Below are 18,384 nucleotides of genomic sequence, written 5' to 3'. Positions count from 1 at the left end.
AGTTCCCTATCCTGAAACCCAGTTCTACCTTTTAAAGGCCAACAGACTTGGATCAGAGCCTAGGGAAGAGTTAGATGGGATATCAGTCCTCTAGGTGACAGACGTGTGTGGGTCCCAGGACAAGTCATCTGGCATCTGGGAGCAGGGGTGTGGCAATGAGAAGCGCATGTCCTTCCCTGGTCAACTCCACCCTCCATCCCAGGGGCCTCTGCACCCTGGGAGTTTGTTGAGGTGCAGAGTAACCTTGACCCTCTGTTCCTCTTGAAAGTGCCCCTTTTGCCCCTAACTCCCTGCAATGGAATGGAGGTAGGAACGGTAGTTAAAGGACCATATCTTTACTCCTGCCCCTCCAGACTCCTGTCCCACAGAGCCAATACAAGGTTGGACAAGTGAACTCTGATGATCTCATTGCATTTCAAGAAGTTCAAAGTCTAAATTTAAAAAAAAAAAAAAAAAAAAAAGAAGTTCAAAGTCTTCAAACCACTTCCCAGGTGTGCCTCTGGTCACTGGGCTGGGGTTCCAGCAATGGCCCGACTGGGCACTCTGGGGAGATTCCAGGAAGGAAAAACATGTAGTAAATGTCTTCAGGTCCCCTCTTCATATCCATAAGCCCCTGAGACTAGAAAATACAGACATCCCTGGTTAGAGATATAAAACCAGTCTTCTGAGGGCTGCAGGGAATACTGCGTCTTCATGCCCCCTGGTGGCAGGTCTGAGTTGCGCACAGCTAAGAGAGTGCTCTCAGTCAGATGTAGAGGGTGCTAAGGCCACAGGGTACACCAGCTGGTATTGTACAGATAAGGGAAGATGGGCGGAGGGAAGATGAACTGTACCTACACAGCTCAGTCTTGGAGACCGGCCTCAGGTGCAGTGATTCACCCAACAATAAACATTTATTGAGCACCAGAACTCCAAGCCCGTGTTCCTCACAACCCCCTCTGCAGCTCTGACAGACTGTCACCTGGCTGGCCTCAGTCCTGTAGACTCAAGCCAGAAGCTGAAAACTTCCTCAGGAGGATGTTCACCTTGGAGGCACAGAAAGGGGAAGAGGGATCTCCAACAGCCCACGTGGCAGCCAGCAACATGGTCACCATTCTGAGGGGCACAATAGAGTCTGGGTGGGAGCTAGGTCAACAATGTTCCTTTTAAGGTTTTTCTTTTTATTTTGAGACGGGGTCTCACTGTGTAGCCTTATCTAGCCTGGAATTGACCATGTGGGCCTTGAACTCACAAAGATACACCTGCCTCTGTCTCTCAACTGCTGGGGATTAAAGGCGTGCAACACTGCACTCAGCTATTTTTGTTTTGAAACAAGATCTCATCATGTAGCCTGAGCTGGCCCGCATCTCACTATGCAGTCGAGGCTGGCCTGGGACTGAGATCTGCCTGTTTCTGCCCCTTTGGGTGCTGGTGTCAAAGGCATACACCATCACACCGGGCTACTTTATGTTTTAATAAATAGTTCTTGCTCCTGGCCCGGCATCCTGAGTTTGAGGGGAGCACCATGCCACCGCTCTTTTTTCTTTTCTTTTTGGTTTTTCGAGACAGGGTTTGTCCATGTAGGCTTGGCTGTCCTGGAACTCGCTTTGTAGACCAGCCTGGCCTCGAACCCACAGAGGTCGGCCTGCCTCTGCCTCCCGAGTGCCGGGATTAAAGCTGTGCACCACCACTCTTAAGCCAATTCAGGCTCTGGCTCTGAAAAGGAAGGAAAGAGCAAGGAGTTAGTCGTGCCCACTCCAACAGGTGTCTGAGGACTGACCTAGCAGGAGGGTGGATCACTAACAGGTGCAACACCCTAGAGCAGGGTGGCAGCACCCACCCACACTCCATTGGCACCATAGCCCAGGGAGAACCCCTGCCTCTAGCACCCATCCCAAACTGTGTCCTTCCTCCCAATCCATTACTGACCAGCCTCGGCCTCGTCGCCCTTGGCATCCGGCTCCTGCCACCAGTCTGCATAGAGGCCCTCCTCATAGTCGCCCTCCCCTTCAAACTCGGCATCGGATGGGAGTTCTTCTGTCTCTTCCAGTTTTTCCAGGGGTGACTCTGTCTCCTCCAGTTCCATCTAGAGCATCCCAGGGTGGTGGGGGAGAAACTGAGTCACAGCAGGCCCACATCCATATAGGCTCCCCTTCAGATCAGAACCCTCCCAACCCCATCTTTCAGAACCCGCGCCCCCACACTTTGGTGGGTTTCCTGGTGTCATCCTGAGAGGAGGTGAACAGACAGGCCTGAAACTTCCCCAGTGCCAGCATCTAACATGAGGGCAATGTCAGAATTTGTCCTGCTGGGTCCCATTCTGACACTGCTTCCCTGAGTGACACTTGGGGCTCCACCAGCAGAGGCGGGGTGCTAGCATCATCGTGGCTTGCACCACAGCCCCACCTTCGGGCCCACACCCAGTGAGAACACTGCTAGTCTGTGCATTTTGTCTCCTGGCTCTACGCCCCTGCCAGGAATGCCTTTGCAACCTTGATGGATGGGCCTGTGGATTCTGCCAAAGCCACATGTCCACTCCAGGCTGAGGCCTTCATGTATCACCCTGGCCGGTACCCACGCTGGCCTCTGCAGCTGCACAGTCTATGCCTCCCTCAAGAGAACCTCTGGGAAACAGGCCGCTCCTCTCAGCCACTCACTGCAACCCAAGCCTGACGTCTGGCAAACAGCAGACCAAAAACGACAGCCATCGAAACTGCTACGCGTCCTGAGCATCTGCTGAGTGCCAGGTGCATATGTGGCGCTTTAAATAATCTCATTTAATTGTTACCACAATAAAAGTCAAAGGGCATGCATGCTCCTCAGCTGATGGGTGAAGATGCAGGAGTTTGCTAAGTTACTTAAGATTGATGCTAAGGCCGGGCGGTGGTGGCGCATGCCTTTAATCCCAGCACTTGGGAAGCAGAGGCAGGTGGATCTCTGTGAGTTTGAGGCCAGCCTGGTCTACAAGAGCTAGTTCCAGGACAGGCTCCAAAACCACAGAGAAACCCTGTCTCGAAAAACCAAAAAAAAGATTGATGCTAAGGCCACCCGGCTGGTAAAGGACAGAGATGGGATGAATAGCACCTAAGCCAGGCACGTGTCACAATGCAGACCCCGTTCCTGAGTTCACTGAATGTGGGGTACAGTGGATGTACCGAGGGGATGAATAAATAAGCTGCACAGCAACTCCCCCGAGAAACCCAGGCTGCCAAACCCTCACTCTGAACTGGGGCATACTATGGCTCTTCCCAGCATCATTCACTGGCTCAGACTCGGTTCCTGAGAATGGGCATAATGCCAGGTGCTGTAGCAGAGCTGGGGATAATCCAGTCCGCTATCCTGGGATGCAGCTGTCAAGGAGGCCACATGGCCTTGGTGAGATGGATAAGCAGTATGAGTAACTCCAGGTTTCAGGCCAGGTAGCCATGTAGGTGACCGGAGGGTAGGGGGGACAGTATAAGCCCAGAAGAAAGCCAGGACATCCAGCAAGGATCCCTAGAGGAGCTACCATCTGACCTGGGCCCAGGAGGGATAGGCCTGGGACAGGCAGAGAAAGAGCCGCTGGAACACTAAGATGGTGGGAAAAGGGAGGTACAGATGGGGGACAGGAAACTCCTGCTTCACAACCGTTGGGTTTGCCACACGCAGTGACCTCAGGAGAGAGCCTAGCGTGTCCCCATCATGGTCCAGCCTCTCCTGGCGAGCCACTCACCTCATCATCCGACTGAAGGTACATGTGTGCGAAGTCCAGCAACTCCCGGAGCTCGGAGGTCTGGTTGTGGTAGAGCAAGGCCTCCTGGGAGGTGGGAAAGGAGGACAGAGTGAGGTGGACCCTGCTGCCACGGGACAGAAAGACAGGGCTCAGGGCTGGGGAAACGGATCATCTCATGGCATACTCCTAGTCCCTTGGAACACTGGATAAAGAAGGATCCTGAGGATCCCAGGAGGGAGAGCGCTTCAATCCAGCAGTAATGTCTGCCACAGGCATGGAAAGTGGGGACTGGGGACAGCACCATGGGGCTCATATCTGCCAGCCTTGCCCTAAACTCCCAAGGGCTTTTCTCATTGGTTCAGGCTAACAGGCTCCTGGGAGGAAAGGCTCAAAGGACAACACTGAGGTGCAAGCGGGCATGCGCGGACACCCATTTTTATTTCCCACATCCCAGACACTATGCTGAAGTCTAGACTACCCACAACCCACCTTCACTATTTCCCCTTCCTCTCCAGCCTTCCAAGGAAGCCAAGAGGTTTTTCTGTATTTTCGGTTTATTTTTTTCTAAACTAAACCACAAAACTGCACATCAGACCAGTTCCCCCCTAGAAGCAGTTCCCACCTCCCGGGGCTGGAAGTCCTCCTCTTCAAGGCCCCAGCGAGCCCGGTGGAAGCGGTAATACACCAGGTTCTGCTGCATGACACTGTCCTTGGGGTCAAAGAGCATGTAGCTAGCAGCACTGCGGGCGGCCTGGCGCACGTCATTCACTGCAGGCAGGAAAAAGTAAAGGGGTGACCCTGACGTTGCCCTGTAAAGGCGATCCACTCGCCCCATCTCACTCCCACCTTTCCACCTAGCCTGTTGTCTTTACCCCCAGACACCTCCCAGAATATCGGCTGGCTCCTCACCCCGCCCAATCCAACAGGCCCCGGGTGTGGCCCTCCTACCAGGCAAGGGTGAGTCACTGACACCTCAATCATTGTCACTGCGGTTTACAGACAAGGGATTGGAGGCGCAGAGAGACGAGATAAACTGCTTATACCTCCATCTTTGTCACTGCGGTTTAGAGACAAAGGCTTGGAGGCGCAGAGACGAGATAAACTTCTGGTGCTGATACTGCTGATGAGTGACAGCAGCTGGAGACTCAGAAGAGGTCCTTAGAGCTCTCTGTCACAGCCCTCAAGAGGAGCCGACTGCTCCCTGATCTCAGCCCCTCCGCTCACAGCTCTAGGCCCTGAAGCGTGCATCCCTGAGTTATAGGAACCCTGGACTGGCCCACTCCAGCCCCAGCTGATGGCACAACCTCTCTGGGACTCCCTAGTCACAGGGCTAATGGTCTCTTGCCCTTCAGAAACCTCAGTTTAACCGGAAGAATGGATCCAGGAACGCCACTGGTGTGGTGTTGCTGAGAGGAGAGAGAAAGGCTACATAAACCCTGAAGTGCCGAGCAGGGTCGCTAACCTTGTCTACCAGAGGGCCTCACCTTCCTCATATGCCCTGCCTGGGTTCTGCCCATGACTCCACCACCCCTAGCCTTTCATCCCCTCCCCAGAGTCTTCAGTCTGAGAGACACCTCCCCACATCTCTGGCAGACCCCATGTACTGCCCTTTCCCACACCCCCTTGTCCCCCTTCACCCAGCCCAGTCAGGAAGCTCACATTTGTAGTAGGCAAACTGTAGGTAGTGATACATGGTGGCCACAAACTTGTCCACAAAGTAGCCACCTACGTTGGGGATGAGGTTGGTTTCACAGTCCACTTTGCACTGTAGGGACTCTGCAAAGAGATCTGGGAAGGGATGCAGCAGTCAGGAACATGGTGTGCTAATCCTGACCCCCTGTGGAGACCAAGATCTGCCTACTGGTGCCCGCTTTCCTGTGCAAGAGGTACATCCTTGTCAAGATCTCATGGATTAACATGTATGAAATCCTTGACATACAGTACATGATGCAGGCTGAGAAGCACTTGCTATGCCCCCAGCCCTGTGACTTAACCCCTATCTGACACCAGAGGGAAGCCTGGGAGAGGAGCAGGTGAGCTTCAGATGAGACTGAGACCATATAGGATAATATATGTCTGTGTGAGGGGGTTGGATCCTAAAGTTAAGACTGTTGTGAGCTGCCATGTGGTTGTTCGGAATTGAACCCAGGTCCTCAGGAAGAGTAGCCAGTGCTCTTAATTGATGAGCCATCTCGCCAGTCCCCACCTTTACCCCCTTTGAGGGGCCTTGTAGGTTAGGGGATCCAAAGACTCATTGTGATATTGCCCACAGCTGTTTCTGCACACACCTGTCTGGTGCCAATTCTGAATCTTTATTTATTTGTTTGTTTGTTTGTTTTCAAAGTTTTTGTTCAGAAACAGGGTCTCACTATGTAGCTCTTGCTATTCTGGAAGTCACTATGTAGACCAGTGTTATAGAATATTACTTTAACTATGTAAAGATGTGTTATATTGTTTATGTCATAGAATATTACTTTATATAAAGGTTGTTACATTTCTTTGCTCCTTCCTTCCTTCCTTCCTTCCTTCCTTCCTTCCTTCCTTCCTTCCTTCCTTCCTTCCTTCCTTCTAGGTTTTTCAAGACAGGGTTTCTCTGTAACTTTGGAACCTGTCCTGGAACTAGCTCTTGTAGACCAGGGTGGCCTCAAACTCACAGAGATCCGCCTGCCTCTGCCTCCCAAGTGCTGGGATTAAAGGTGTGCGCCACCACTGCCTGGCACATTTGTTTATTTAAGATGTGTTGCTATTTTACCTTGCTTGCCTAAAGCACCTGATTGGTCTAATCAAAAGCTGAACAGCCAATAGCTAGGTAGTAAAGGTACAGGCAGGGCTATCAGGCAGAGAGAGTAAGTAGGAGGAGAAAACAAGAGAGGAGAGAATTAAGCAGAAAGTGAGGCCAACACTCAGGGCCAGACAACCAGGCAGCCCCCAGGCAGCCAGACACAGAGTAGAAACACAGAATGAAAGAAAGGTTAAAAGTCCCAAGGCAAAACGTAGATGAAAAGAGACAGGTTAATTTAAGTTATAAGAGCTAGTAGGACAAGCATAAGATAAGGCTGAGCATTCATAACTAATAAGTCTCCATGTCATGATCTGGGAGTTGGTTGGTGGTCCAAAGACCAGACTGGCCTTGAACTCATAGAGATCCACCTACCTGGTTTCTCCCAAGTGCTGGCATTAAAGTCATGGGACACCAGCCCCCCACCCCCACCCCTTTTTTTAAAGATTTATTTATTAAGCAACCAATGTACCGCTGGCAAGAAAGGCACCAGATCTCATTACAGATGGTTGTGAGCCACCATGTGGTTGCTGGGAATTGAACTCGGGACCTCTGGAAGAGCAGCCAGTGTTCTTACCCTCGGAGCCATCTCTCCAGCCCCCACCCCCACCCCTTTTGAGACAAGATTTTTCTATATAGCCCTAACTACCCCACAATCTGCTATGGATACCAGCATTTCTCTCATCAGACTGGAGACAGAAAAGACCTAACTCATATGTAACTTCCGAGCACTTTGCTATATCTGTGAATGCTGTTGCAGGTCGTAGCCCTGTGTTAGGAGGCCTTAGGAGGCCTGAGAAGCAGTCAGGGGCCCTGTCGGGGAAGACTACCCACGGTGGTGGTCTGAATGGGAGATACCTGCTATGGCTGGGTAGAAGTCCTTGAAGTCTACCTGCTCATGGGCCCCCTCACAGCCAGCTAGACACCGAGCAAAGACGGTCATGTACTCAGCCAGGGCCCGCTCCATGTCTTCTGTGCTGCTGCGGAAGTCTCCGCTGTTGTAGAGCTTCACAGCCCGGAGGAACACAGCCTGTAAGGAGGAGTCAAGGGAACCCCGACAGCTAGTAAGGTGTGTGTGTGTGTGTGTGTGTGTGTGTGTGTGTGTGTGTGTGTGTATGGGGGCGGGGGGGGGAGTAGGAAGGGGCGCCAAGGCCAGCCAACCCTCCCACTCTCTCCACACCTCGTAGGGCTGTGCCTCTAGGTCCGTAAGGGACTCATCTCCGATATCCAGCATCCCCCTGTAGTAGTTGAGATACTTGGCGGTCAGCTCGTGCTTGGGGTTCCTCTGGAGGAAGGTGTAGGCCGCAGCCACCGCCTTCTCCAGTCGGTTCGCCTGGTGGGGGGCGTGGGGAGTGGATCAGTGGGGCGTCGGACGCACCGCGGGCCTCACGTTCTAGGGAAACTCGACGGCAGTCCTGGCCGCTCCCACCTTGAAGTGCGCGTAGTGCAGGTACTGGTAGGGCAGGCGGCTCTGGAAGTCGCGCAGCAGTTGCCTCGGGGGATAGGGGACCTGGAAGGCGGGCAGCGTCCGCTTGCAGCGCCGCAGGCAGGCGGCGCGCTCCAGGACGTGACCGAAGAGCCGCAGCTCGCGCGCCCAGTCCTCGCCATCGCCATCGCCGTCACCGTCCGGGCCGGGCGCCGGCCGGGGCTGCGAGGCGGTGGGGCCGCTGCAGTTGGCGTGGCAGAAGGCCTCGCTGTCGCGCAGCAGCCGGTGCAGCCGCAGCGCCGCCTCCAGGTAGCGCGCGCTCTCGCGCCAGCTCTCACCCTCATACTGCTCCAGAGCGTGGCCGTAGGCCGTGGCCAGAGGCATCAGGTCCTCCGGAGGGAAGCCTCGGAAGCTGTACTTCTCGTACTGCGCGCCCGCGCTGCCCAGCAGCAGCCACAGCAACCCCCACGCCGGGCGAGCCATGCCCGAGCCGCGCCGCGCCGCGCCCCGAGGCTCCCGGAGCAGCCGGAGGACCGACGGGCTTCAGCACCCCCACCCCCACCCCTCGGAGTTCCTCCTGGGTCTTAGCGCCGGCCCCGGGCTAGAGCAAGGAGGTTGGGACACCGGTCTCTTTCGGATGGTCAGTTGTCGCTCTAGTCCGCCACGTGGGCTGGACTTGCAACGCTTGCCCCGCCCCGCCCTCTCCGCGGACCCGGGTGGCCCCTCCCCACCGACAGTGTCCCCCACCTTAAGTGCCACCTCTCTTTGCTTTGCCTACGCTCTGGGTAAAGCCCCAGAATCCTGTCTTTTCTCCAGAGCCCCCTTTGTACCCTCTAGGTGGCCCCACAAACACCCGCTCCGGCGTCGAGGGGCAACAACTCGTGTTAGCCCCGCACACCTGGCACTGACACTACCAGCCTCCCTACTGAGCTCGATCCCTGCGTCTTTCTAGCGGTCTGGCTTTTGCAGGACAAAGCTGCCTTTCACCTAGAAAGCACTCCCTCCCTCCACTCCCGGGAAGAGAGCTGGAGGGGGAAGGACTGAAATATCCTTCAGATTAAGGTCTCACCTGCCACCAAAAGGGGCCTAGATTTGGGGAACCGGGAAAGGCTAGAGATTCCTCCAACCAGCTTTAGGACCCAGAGGCTCAGGACAAAACTTTTTTTTTCTTTTGGAAGTCCATTCTGACTTCTCATCTTTCCCGAGCCTCCCTCTGGGCCAGGCCCGAAGTTTTTTTTTTTGGGGGGGGGGGAGGGAAACTCAGAGATCTTTGTGGCAAATTCCTGGGACTCCAGAGACTCTCAACCTGGACCCCTCCTCCTAGTCCACCACAATCATCACCCCACCCGGCCAGCTCAGTCTCCCCAGCCCCCATTCCACGTGGACCAGCCAGGGCGGGGTGGGGAGAGAGGACAGGAAGGGGGGGAGTCAGCTCTGAGGAGGGGGAAGGAGGCTGGCGGCTGGCGACTGGCGTCCGACCTCATTGCTGGCGTCCTCGATCTGGGCACCATGTTCCTTGCGGGGTCCCCCAGCCACACCCTCCGCCGGCTCCCCGTGCTGCGCTTGCTGCTGCTTCTACAGACCTTGGAGAGGGGGCTGGGCCGTGCCAGCCCCGCCGGAGCCCCCTTGGAAGATGTGGTCATCGAGAGATACCATATCCCCAGGGCCTGTCCCCGAGAGGTGCAGATGGGGGATTTCGTGCGTTACCACTACAATGGCACTTTCGAAGATGGGAAGAAGTTTGACTCTAGGTAAGATGTTGGGCACCCCCAGGCTCACCACCACTTTTCTGGGCTTCCAGGGAATGTAGCCCCTTGTCAGCTTTGCTTTCCTGTATTCCTCCCATAACCCCTAGTCTCAAACAGCAAGCACCCCGGGAAGTGCGTCCCTAAGAATGTTCACTGTCTTCGGTATCAAATCTTCAACTCCTGAAAGACACAAACACAGGCACACATTCCCAATCCACCAGAATACTTGGTGCTCCGTTTCCGCATTCATTTACCAGTACCTTATTTAAAGACATGAGCCGTACCCTGGTACTTAGTCTTGGGGAGAAAAGAGGCACTTCATACTACATGTGAAGCCTGGGATGGTGGTCAACCTGGGGCCACCTGCCTTTCCGCACACCCTGGCACCCTGTCTACCTCTACCTCCAGTTTTCTGTGCCTTTATGTTTGGAGACTACAGAAGCAGCCTTCTCTTGAGGGACCCCAGAGCAGCCAGGGAAGGCCTTAAGCACAGTGGGAGTTATAATTTGGGGACAGGCTGTAGCTGGTGCTGTGAGCAACTGTCCACGTGTTACAAGGTCTGACATGCCACCCTGAGGACCTCCTTGCCACCTTCTCCGAGTCTTGGAACTCGGAGAAGTTCCTCCATCTTAGCTTTAGCAGCCAACACTGGACTGAGTTGCCAGCCTTGGCTTGATGGACAGGCTTTTCTATTCTGACCCAGGCCCTTGGCCAGCCAGGCAGATCCCCTTTGGTTGTGGGGGACGGAGTGTGGCAGACTCTTTCTAGCTGTAGGTAGGATAAACGTCAGGCCCTCTCACATTTGAAACTCTACACCATAAAGAAGAGTCACCCTTCAGTCTCTTCTGTGAAATACACAACTCAGCCCACAAGCAATTAGCGGTCATGACCTTGTGGGGAGAGTGTATACTGGATGAGAATACTATCTTCATAGTGTAAGACCCTGGTTCACATTCAGGCTGTGACAGAGGAGGAGGAGGAATTTTGTCTTCTTCGCGTTCCTTGTCTGAAACATGGGATGGGACCAGCACCTACTTCCTAAGGGTGCAAATGAGGAAGATGAATGGCAGTGGCTTCCACGGTGCCTGCAGACCCCCAGTGGGCTCAGGACATACTGGCCTGGACTCTGGGGAGAACCATAAGCCTGATGATGTTTAACTCATAGAAATGTTGTGCACAGCATTGGCCTTTATACAGCGTTTGTAAAGGAAATAGACCAGACATTAACATTAAATCTACACTGTGAGCCAGGTGGTGGTGGCGCACGCCTTTAATCCCAGCACTCGGGAGGCAAAGGTAGGCAGATCTCTGTGAGTTCGAGACCAGCCTGGTCTACAAGAGCTAGTTCCAGGACAGGCTCCAAAGCTACAGAGAAACCCTGTCTTGAAAACAAACAAAACAAAACAAAAAAATTACACTGTGGGCAAAGTGGGGAATAGAGAGAGCTTGGGAGTATCTTCCCTGGTAGGAACTTCTTTTTGTTTTGTGTTTTGAGACAGGGTTTCTTTGGGTAGCCTTGGATGTCTAGCCACTTAGATTAGGCTGGCCTCCAAATAGAGATCCTCCTGCCTCTGCCTCCAGAATGATGGGATCAAAGGCATGTGCCCACCACAACCTGGCTTGGTGGAACTTTTTTTTAAAGATTTATTTATTATGTTCTGCCTTCGTGCCAGAAGAGGGCAGCAGATCTCCTTTTAGATGGTTGTGAGCCACCATGTGGTTGCTGAGACTTGAACTCAAGACCTCTGAAAGAGCAGTCAGTGCTCTTAACCACTGAGCCATCTCTCCAGCTCATGGTGGGGACTTGTTTTGTTTTGTTTTGTTTTGTTTTTTTCCAAGACAGGGTTTCTCTGTATAGCCCTGGCAGTCCTGGAACTCTCTGTATAGATCCAGTTGACCTACAACTCAGAGATTTGCCTGCCTCTGCCTCCCAAGTACTGGGATTAAAGGCATGCACCACCACTGCCTGGCTAGGCCCAGTTTTTAAATGTTGAAATTAGAAAACTTTTCAACTCTTGGCTACCTTAAACCAAAATAGAATCTCCTGGGGCTGGAGAGATGGCTCAGTAGCTAAGAGCACTTGTTCTTGCAGAGGACCTGGGTTTGGTTCCCTGAACTCTAAGGTGGCTCATAACCATCTGTAACTCCAGTGGGATCTCTGACCTCCATAGATACCAGACAGGACATGTACATGGTGCACAGACACACAGACAACACACTCAAATACATCAAATAAATCTAAACAAATTAATATCCCATTTTGGGGGCCGAGAGTAGTAGAGTGCTTGCCTAGCATGCGCGAAGCCCTGGGATCCCCAGAACCATGTGAACGGGGTATGGTGGCATACACCTGTAATTCCAGCCTTCAGGAGGCAAAGACAGGAAGACCAGAAGCTCAAGGTCATCCTTGACTACAGAGAGAGTTCCAGACCAGCCAGGACTACAAATGACACCTGTCTCAAAGAGCAGGGGTGGGGGTAACTGGAGAGATGGCTCAATAGTTAAGGGCACTAGCTGTACAATCATTGCAAGGATTAGCACCCATATGAGAAACTGAACGTCGTGTGCATACCTAGGGTCACGGAGAGACCCTCGAAAGAGTAGCCGTAGGGTGATAGATGAGGACACCCAGGGCCCTTTGGGGGCCTCTGCATAGGCGCACACACAGACATACATACATCATCAAATTTCTCTTTCTTTAAAGAAAAGAACTCTCTCTTTACTTCTGAAAGCAAATACAAGCCAGAGTAAGTTTAGAACGGGCTTTCTTCCAAGGAAGGCTGCTTTTTATCTCACCTCTGGCCACTTCTGCTTTTTGTTCCTTGGAGACTGGGTGCTTAGTAGCAGAAACTAGGAGCTGTGACAGAGTCAGGTCTGTTTTTCTCTTACAAAACAAAACAAAACCAAAAGCTGGGCGTGTTGGCGCAGGCCTTTAATCCAGGCACTTGGGGAGGCAGAGGCAGGCGCATCTCTGAGTTCAAGACCAGCCTGGCCAGGCGGTGGTGGCGCATGCCTTTAATCCCAGCACTCGGGAGGCAGAGGCAGGTGGATCTCTGTGAGTTCAAGACCAGCCTGGTCTACAAGAGCTAGTTCCAGGACAGGCTCTAAAACCACAGAGAAACCCTGTCTCGAAAAACCAAAAAAAAAAAAAAAAACCCAAAAAAAAACCAAAAAAAAAAAACCAAAAAAACGAAAAGACCAGCCTGATCTACAAAGGGAGTTCCAGGACAGCTAGGGCTACACAGAGAAACACTGTCTCAAAAGACAAACAAAGAATAAGAACAGTTGAGATATATCTCAGCATCCTAGATTCTGTGAGGCCCTAGATTTTGTTCCCAGTATCAGAAAAAGAAAACCTGAAAACAATAATGCCCTCATGGGGAGAAAATTCAGCAAAATAACGAAATAAAGTGTCGAGCACTTAATTTGACACATTGTAAGTGCTCAACAAATACTCCTTTGTCCTCTGAGCTGCTATCAGAAGGAGCAGTAAGTAACAGGCAGGCTTATCTGCTCCACCCCACCCTCCTTTCAGGGGAGTAAAAGCTTCTGGCCTTCTCTGGGACTTCTCTCTTGTAACAGCCTGTTCTTGGTGATGATGATGATGATGGTGATGATGGTGATGATGATGATGATGATGACGACAGTTTTGCTACGTAGCCCTGACTGTCCTGGAACTCCTTATTTGGTCCACGCTGGCCTTGAACTCACCGAGATCGTTCGCTTCTGCTTCCAAAGTGCTGGGGTTAAAAGTGCGCGCCCGCACCTATCCCACCTGTTACCCCAAGAGGGACAGAAGGGCTAGCCTAGGAGAGAGACTTGGAGAGGAGGCGAAGTGAGGCGTGTGTGTGCCTGCACCGTGTCCTGTGTATATGTGACTGTGGGCTGAGGGATCGTGTGGCTCCGTGCATGCTCATCTGTCCCTTTACTCCCCCAGCTATGACCGCAACACCCTGGTGGCCATCGTTGTGGGTGTAGGCCGCCTCATCACTGGCATGGACAGAGGTCTCATGGGCATGTGTGTCAACGAGCGCCGCCGCCTCATTGTGCCTCCCCACCTGGGCTACGGCAGCATTGGTGTGGGTAAGGAGGTCAGGAGATGGGAGATGGGGGCAGGAGGCATCTAGAATGCGAAAGCTCAGAGGGGCTGAGTGAGTTGGCCAAGGCCACACTGCAAGCAGTCTGATTGGGAGGGAATACGGCCATCGTTTCACTTTGGGATGAACGGAGCAGGATGCAGAGCCGTGAGTGGGGTCACAGCTTGCCCAGAAAGGATGGTAGCTGGTACAGCAGATGGTGTAGGTGAACTGAGGAGTGCACCTCTCACGCCTCCACCTGGGCTGGCGACTTCTGTAAACTTGGCCTTCGCTGCTTCCCCGCAGCGGGCCTCATTCCCCCTGACGCCACCCTCTATTTTGACGTGGTCCTGCTGGATGTGTGGAACAAGGCGGACACGGTGCAAGTGACCATCCTCCTGCGGCCCCCTCACTGCCCCCGAATGGTGCAGAACAGCGACTTTGTGCGCTACCACTACAACGGCACCCTGCTCGATGGCACCGCCTTTGACAACAGGTAGAACCTGGGGGGAGTCCTAAAGGCTGGGACCTGTGAGCAAGAGAAGGGAGCCCAGATCCGCTCTGCCTCCCTCGCCTCCAGCCACGGGGTCTCTGTCTATTCTCTGCAGCTACAGTCGGGGAGGCACGTACGACACCTACATCGGCTCGGGTTGGCTGATTAAAGGCATGGACCAAGGACTGCTGGGCATGTGTCCTGGAGAGAAAAGAAAGATCATTATTCCTCCCTTCCTGGCTTACGGGGAGAAAGGCTACGGTAAGGCAAGGACACGGGAGTTAAAACTAGGGCTCTATCTACATAGAGGTGTTCAGATTGTGTACTGTCCAAGGACATCCGGCCAGGGAGGCGAGTGGTGATGAGATCTCCCTCCCTAGACAGAATTGCTTTATTCTGATTCACACAAAGGCTAGTTATGGGTTGGTGGATAGCTCTGGGGACAACGGAAGGAGGAGGACATAGGAGCACTGAGTAGGTCTTTTTTGCATGAGACCCCCTACTGAGCCTGGGTTTGCTCCCTGCTTGTATGGTTCAAGCCCTGTGCCCTCCCCAGGGACTGTGATACCCCCGCAGGCCTCCCTGGTCTTCAATGTCCTGCTGATTGATGTCCACAACCCAAAGGACACAGTCCAGCTGGAGACGCTGGAGCTGCCCCAGGGCTGTGTCCGGCGAGCGGTGGCAGGGGACTTCATGCGTTACCACTACAATGGCTCTTTAATGGATGGTACCCTCTTTGATTCCAGGTCAGAAGGTGTCCTGAGGTGGGAGGGTGGGGGCTTAGGGGTACTCTGAAGGGCTGGGGCCTGGAAGGGATGGGGCCCCTTTGACTCCCTCCCCACCCCTTCCCCTCTATTGCAGCTACTCCCGCAACCACACCTACAATACCTATGTTGGGCAGGGTTACATCATCCCTGGGATGGACCAGGGGCTGCAGGGCGCATGCATAGGGGAGCGAAGGAAGATTACCGTGCCCCCTCACCTTGCCTACGGGGAGAATGGGACAGGTAGGGTTTGGTCCCCTGGCCGCCCCTCGGCTCCTCTGAAGTGTGCCCCTAGGAGTGCTGTTCCTCCCATTGCCCAAGCGTGTACAGCTTCTCCTTAGTCACCCGTCGGATCTCTACCATGCGGACTTGATCCTGCTCCTCCGAGGCAGGCCTTGTTCATCATTCTGTAGTGGAGAAAGGCAGCCAACACCTACATCTGGGGACAGAGCATGGTTAAGAATGAACAGTATCACTGAGCAAAGGGGATATTAGAGATTCTGGGAGCCTCAGGCCCCTCGCTGATGTGCTGGGCACCACTCACAGGAGGGTCACTGGGAGCTTGCTTGAAAGTTGTCAGGGGGAAAAGGGTTTCCCTGCCTCTCTGTCCCATCACTCCAACAGCAAGAAATAGGAAGCACTCATTCTGGAACATGTCATCTGACCTCCCTGAGACTGGGAAGGGGTGGCCAGCCTGGGCCCCATGCAGCCCTCGCCCAGAGCCCTGAGCTAACTGTGCCCCATCTGGCCTTAGGAGACAAGATCCCTGGCTCGGCCGTGCTCATCTTTGACGTGCATGTCATCGACTTCCACAACCCTGCGGATCCTGTGGAAATCAAGACACTCTTCCGGCCACCTGAGGGCTGCAATGAGACATCCAAGACTGGGGACTTCATTCGCTACCATTACAACTGTTCTCTTCTGGATGGCACCAGGCTCTTCTCTTCGTGGGTTCTTGGGCAGGGCCAGGGCTAGGCAGGTGGTGGTCTCAGGTAGAGGTGAACTTCTGATAGCTGGGTCTTACAGTCTCTCAGTTCCTCCCCAAGTCCCCATTTGAGTGGGCCTCAGGGAACCATGGCTATGAAATACAGGGCTAAGGGCAGGGAAGTGAAGGCTGGAGAAAGAGAATTATCACCTCAGCGGGATGGAGAAATTGAACAAGATGAGCGCTCAGACACCCCTGCTGCTAACCTGGGAATCCACTCTTCCCACAGCTACGACTATGAGGCCCCTCAAGAGGCCACCCTTGGCAATAACAAAGTGATTGAAGGTCTGGACAGGGGCCTGCAGGGCATGTGTGTGGGAGAGAGGAGGCAGCTCATTGTGCCCCCACACCTGGCCCACGGGGAGAGTGGAGGTGAGCGACAGTGGCCTGGATCCCGCGTTAGTCCCAGATTCCCTACTCATCTTAGGTCTTGGCGGCTGGAGTGGGGAGACCAGGGAAACTTTTAGGATAGTTCCTAAACATCCCACGTCCCTTCTATGAGCCTGTGTAAGGCTCAGTGCTAGGCCTCACCGGCACCTTGTTCTCTTTTTCCTCCCTCTCCCTAGCCCGGGGTGTCCCAGGCAGTGCTGTCCTTCTATTTGAGGTGGAGTTGTTATCGCGAGAGGACGGCCTGCCCACAGGTTACCTGTTTGTGTGGCACCAGGATCCTCCTGCCAGCCTGTTTGAAGACATGGATCTCAATAAAGATGGAGAGGTGCCCGCAGAAGAGGTGGGCCAGGAACTGAGTCACAGTCCTAACCTGGAAGCCAGCACGCTCACTTGCATGGCCACTGTCACTGTTCCCCTTCTGCTGAGCTTCCAGCCTCCCTTCCCCTCCTGCACACTGCGTGCGCAGCCTGTCCTCACCCTACCTGGCCCCTAACTTACACCGTCCATCTCAGGCCTGGGTTCCCTGGGTACCAGGCCTGGGGAAACACTGTTGGACTCCACCTGGGGTCCCTTCCCAAGGCCCCACCCACAACCGTTGACATTGATCCTCACTGCCCCCTCTTGTCCTCTCTCCCTCTTGTCCCCTCCCTCAGTTCTCCTCCTTCATCAACGCTCAAGTGAATGAAGGCAAAGGGCGCCTCATGCCCGGGCAAGACCCTGACAAGACCATAAGAGACATGTTTCAGAACCAGGACCGAAACCAGGACGGCAAGATCACAGCCGAGGAGCTCAAGCTGAAATCCGACGAGGACCAGGAACGGATCCATGAGGAGCTCTGAGGGCCAGAGTCTCAGTCCTGACCTCAGACGCAAAGGTCCTTCACTGGGGGACAGTGGCCATGGAACTGGCCTGCCAACAGCCCCCCTCCCTCAGTGGGGATAACTCTGTGTGAGTCACTGGATGTCACCAGAGACTGCTGTGACCTTCCCACTGGCTGCAGCTCCCAGTCCACAGCACAGACCTCTGCATTTTTCTCTTCCCACCCTACGCCTCTTCCTTAAGGTTCTTCGCGTGATAAATCCAGTTTGGGCAGGGGGCACTGGCGTGTGGTTAGGACCATTGCTGACTCCACACACCCATACCTCCCGTCCACGTCACTACACTCAGCAAGGCTGAGCTCCTCGGTCCCTCCCTTTCCAAATGTGCCCTTTATTTGTACTGCCCTGCCCCATCTCCCTGTCCATGTCTGTCCCCTCTCCCTGTGTCATGGCAGCTCCTCAGGGGCATGAGTGAGGAGACCCTCCATTCTCCTACATTAGTTCTGCCTGCTCCTCAGGAAGGGGTGGCTCCGGGCACACAGTCCTGCCACTGGGGTCAGGCCTTCTGACCTTCTCTCTTAGAGCTTTCTCTGAAGGGAAAGGTTGTGTGAGAGGAAGCCTTCTTGGGCTTCAGGGCTGTGCAGACCTGCACATGGTGCTACTTTGATGGGAGGTACGCAGAGTTCTGAACTCTCGGAGGCTAAACTGATCCGATCCCTTTGTGTCAATAAAAGGTTAGGCTGAAGGCCTTGAGAAGTGTATGTGTGCACGTTCACACGTGTGTGGAAAGCAGAGATCGACATCTGGTGTGTTTGGCAATCTCTCTTTATCTTTTATTGTTAATTGGGTTTTGTTTTTTTTTTTTGTTGTTGTTTTTTTAAAGATTTATTTGTTTATGTATATAGTACCCTGCCTGCAGGCCAGAAGGGGGCACCAGATCTCATTATAGATGGTTGTGAGCCACCATGTGGTTGCTGGGAATTGAACTCAGGACCTCTGGAAGAACAGTCAGTGCTCTTAACCGCTGAGCCATCTCTCTAACCCCTTTGTTTGTTTTTTGAGAGAGGGTTTCTCTGTAGTTTTGGAGCCTGTCCTGGAACTAGCTCTGTAGACCAGGCTGGCCTCGAACTCACGGAGATCTACTACCTGTGTCTGCCTCCCAAGTGCTGGGATTAAAGACATGCACCACCATCTCACACACATACACACACACA

General features: G+C 53.7%; 2 protein-coding genes across 2 annotated transcripts; one reads left to right on the top strand and one right to left on the bottom strand.

The window, feature by feature from the left end:
- Positions 1–315: 315 nt before the first annotated feature.
- On the bottom strand, positions 316–8,586 carry P3h4 (prolyl 3-hydroxylase family member 4 (inactive)). The gene is made up of 8 exons (XM_075990753.1): positions 7,900–8,586; positions 7,651–7,803; positions 7,329–7,500; positions 5,351–5,479; positions 4,314–4,459; positions 3,692–3,775; positions 1,909–2,065; positions 316–1,695 (listed from the first exon to the last, which is right to left on the bottom strand). The coding sequence occupies exons 1-8, from the start codon at positions 8,377–8,379 to the stop codon at positions 1,673–1,675; spliced, it is 1,344 nt and encodes a 447-aa protein (XP_075846868.1). The 5' UTR covers positions 8,380–8,586; the 3' UTR covers positions 316–1,672.
- A 746-nt stretch (positions 8,587–9,332) lies between these two features.
- On the top strand, positions 9,333–17,931 carry Fkbp10 (FKBP prolyl isomerase 10). Its single transcript, XM_075990752.1, has 10 exons — positions 9,333–9,647; positions 13,582–13,727; positions 14,027–14,216; positions 14,329–14,474; positions 14,770–14,959; positions 15,075–15,220; positions 15,732–15,924; positions 16,192–16,334; positions 16,529–16,692; positions 17,006–17,931. The coding sequence occupies exons 1-10, from the start codon at positions 9,406–9,408 to the stop codon at positions 17,189–17,191; spliced, it is 1,746 nt and encodes a 581-aa protein (XP_075846867.1). The 5' UTR covers positions 9,333–9,405; the 3' UTR covers positions 17,192–17,931.
- The last annotated feature ends 453 nt before the right edge of the window (positions 17,932–18,384 follow it).

Source organism: Microtus pennsylvanicus, chromosome 11 (assembly GCF_037038515.1).
Source record: "Microtus pennsylvanicus isolate mMicPen1 chromosome 11, mMicPen1.hap1, whole genome shotgun sequence".
NCBI lineage: Eukaryota > Metazoa > Chordata > Mammalia > Rodentia > Cricetidae > Microtus > Microtus pennsylvanicus.
This window is presented reverse-complemented; position numbering and strand designations above follow the sequence as displayed.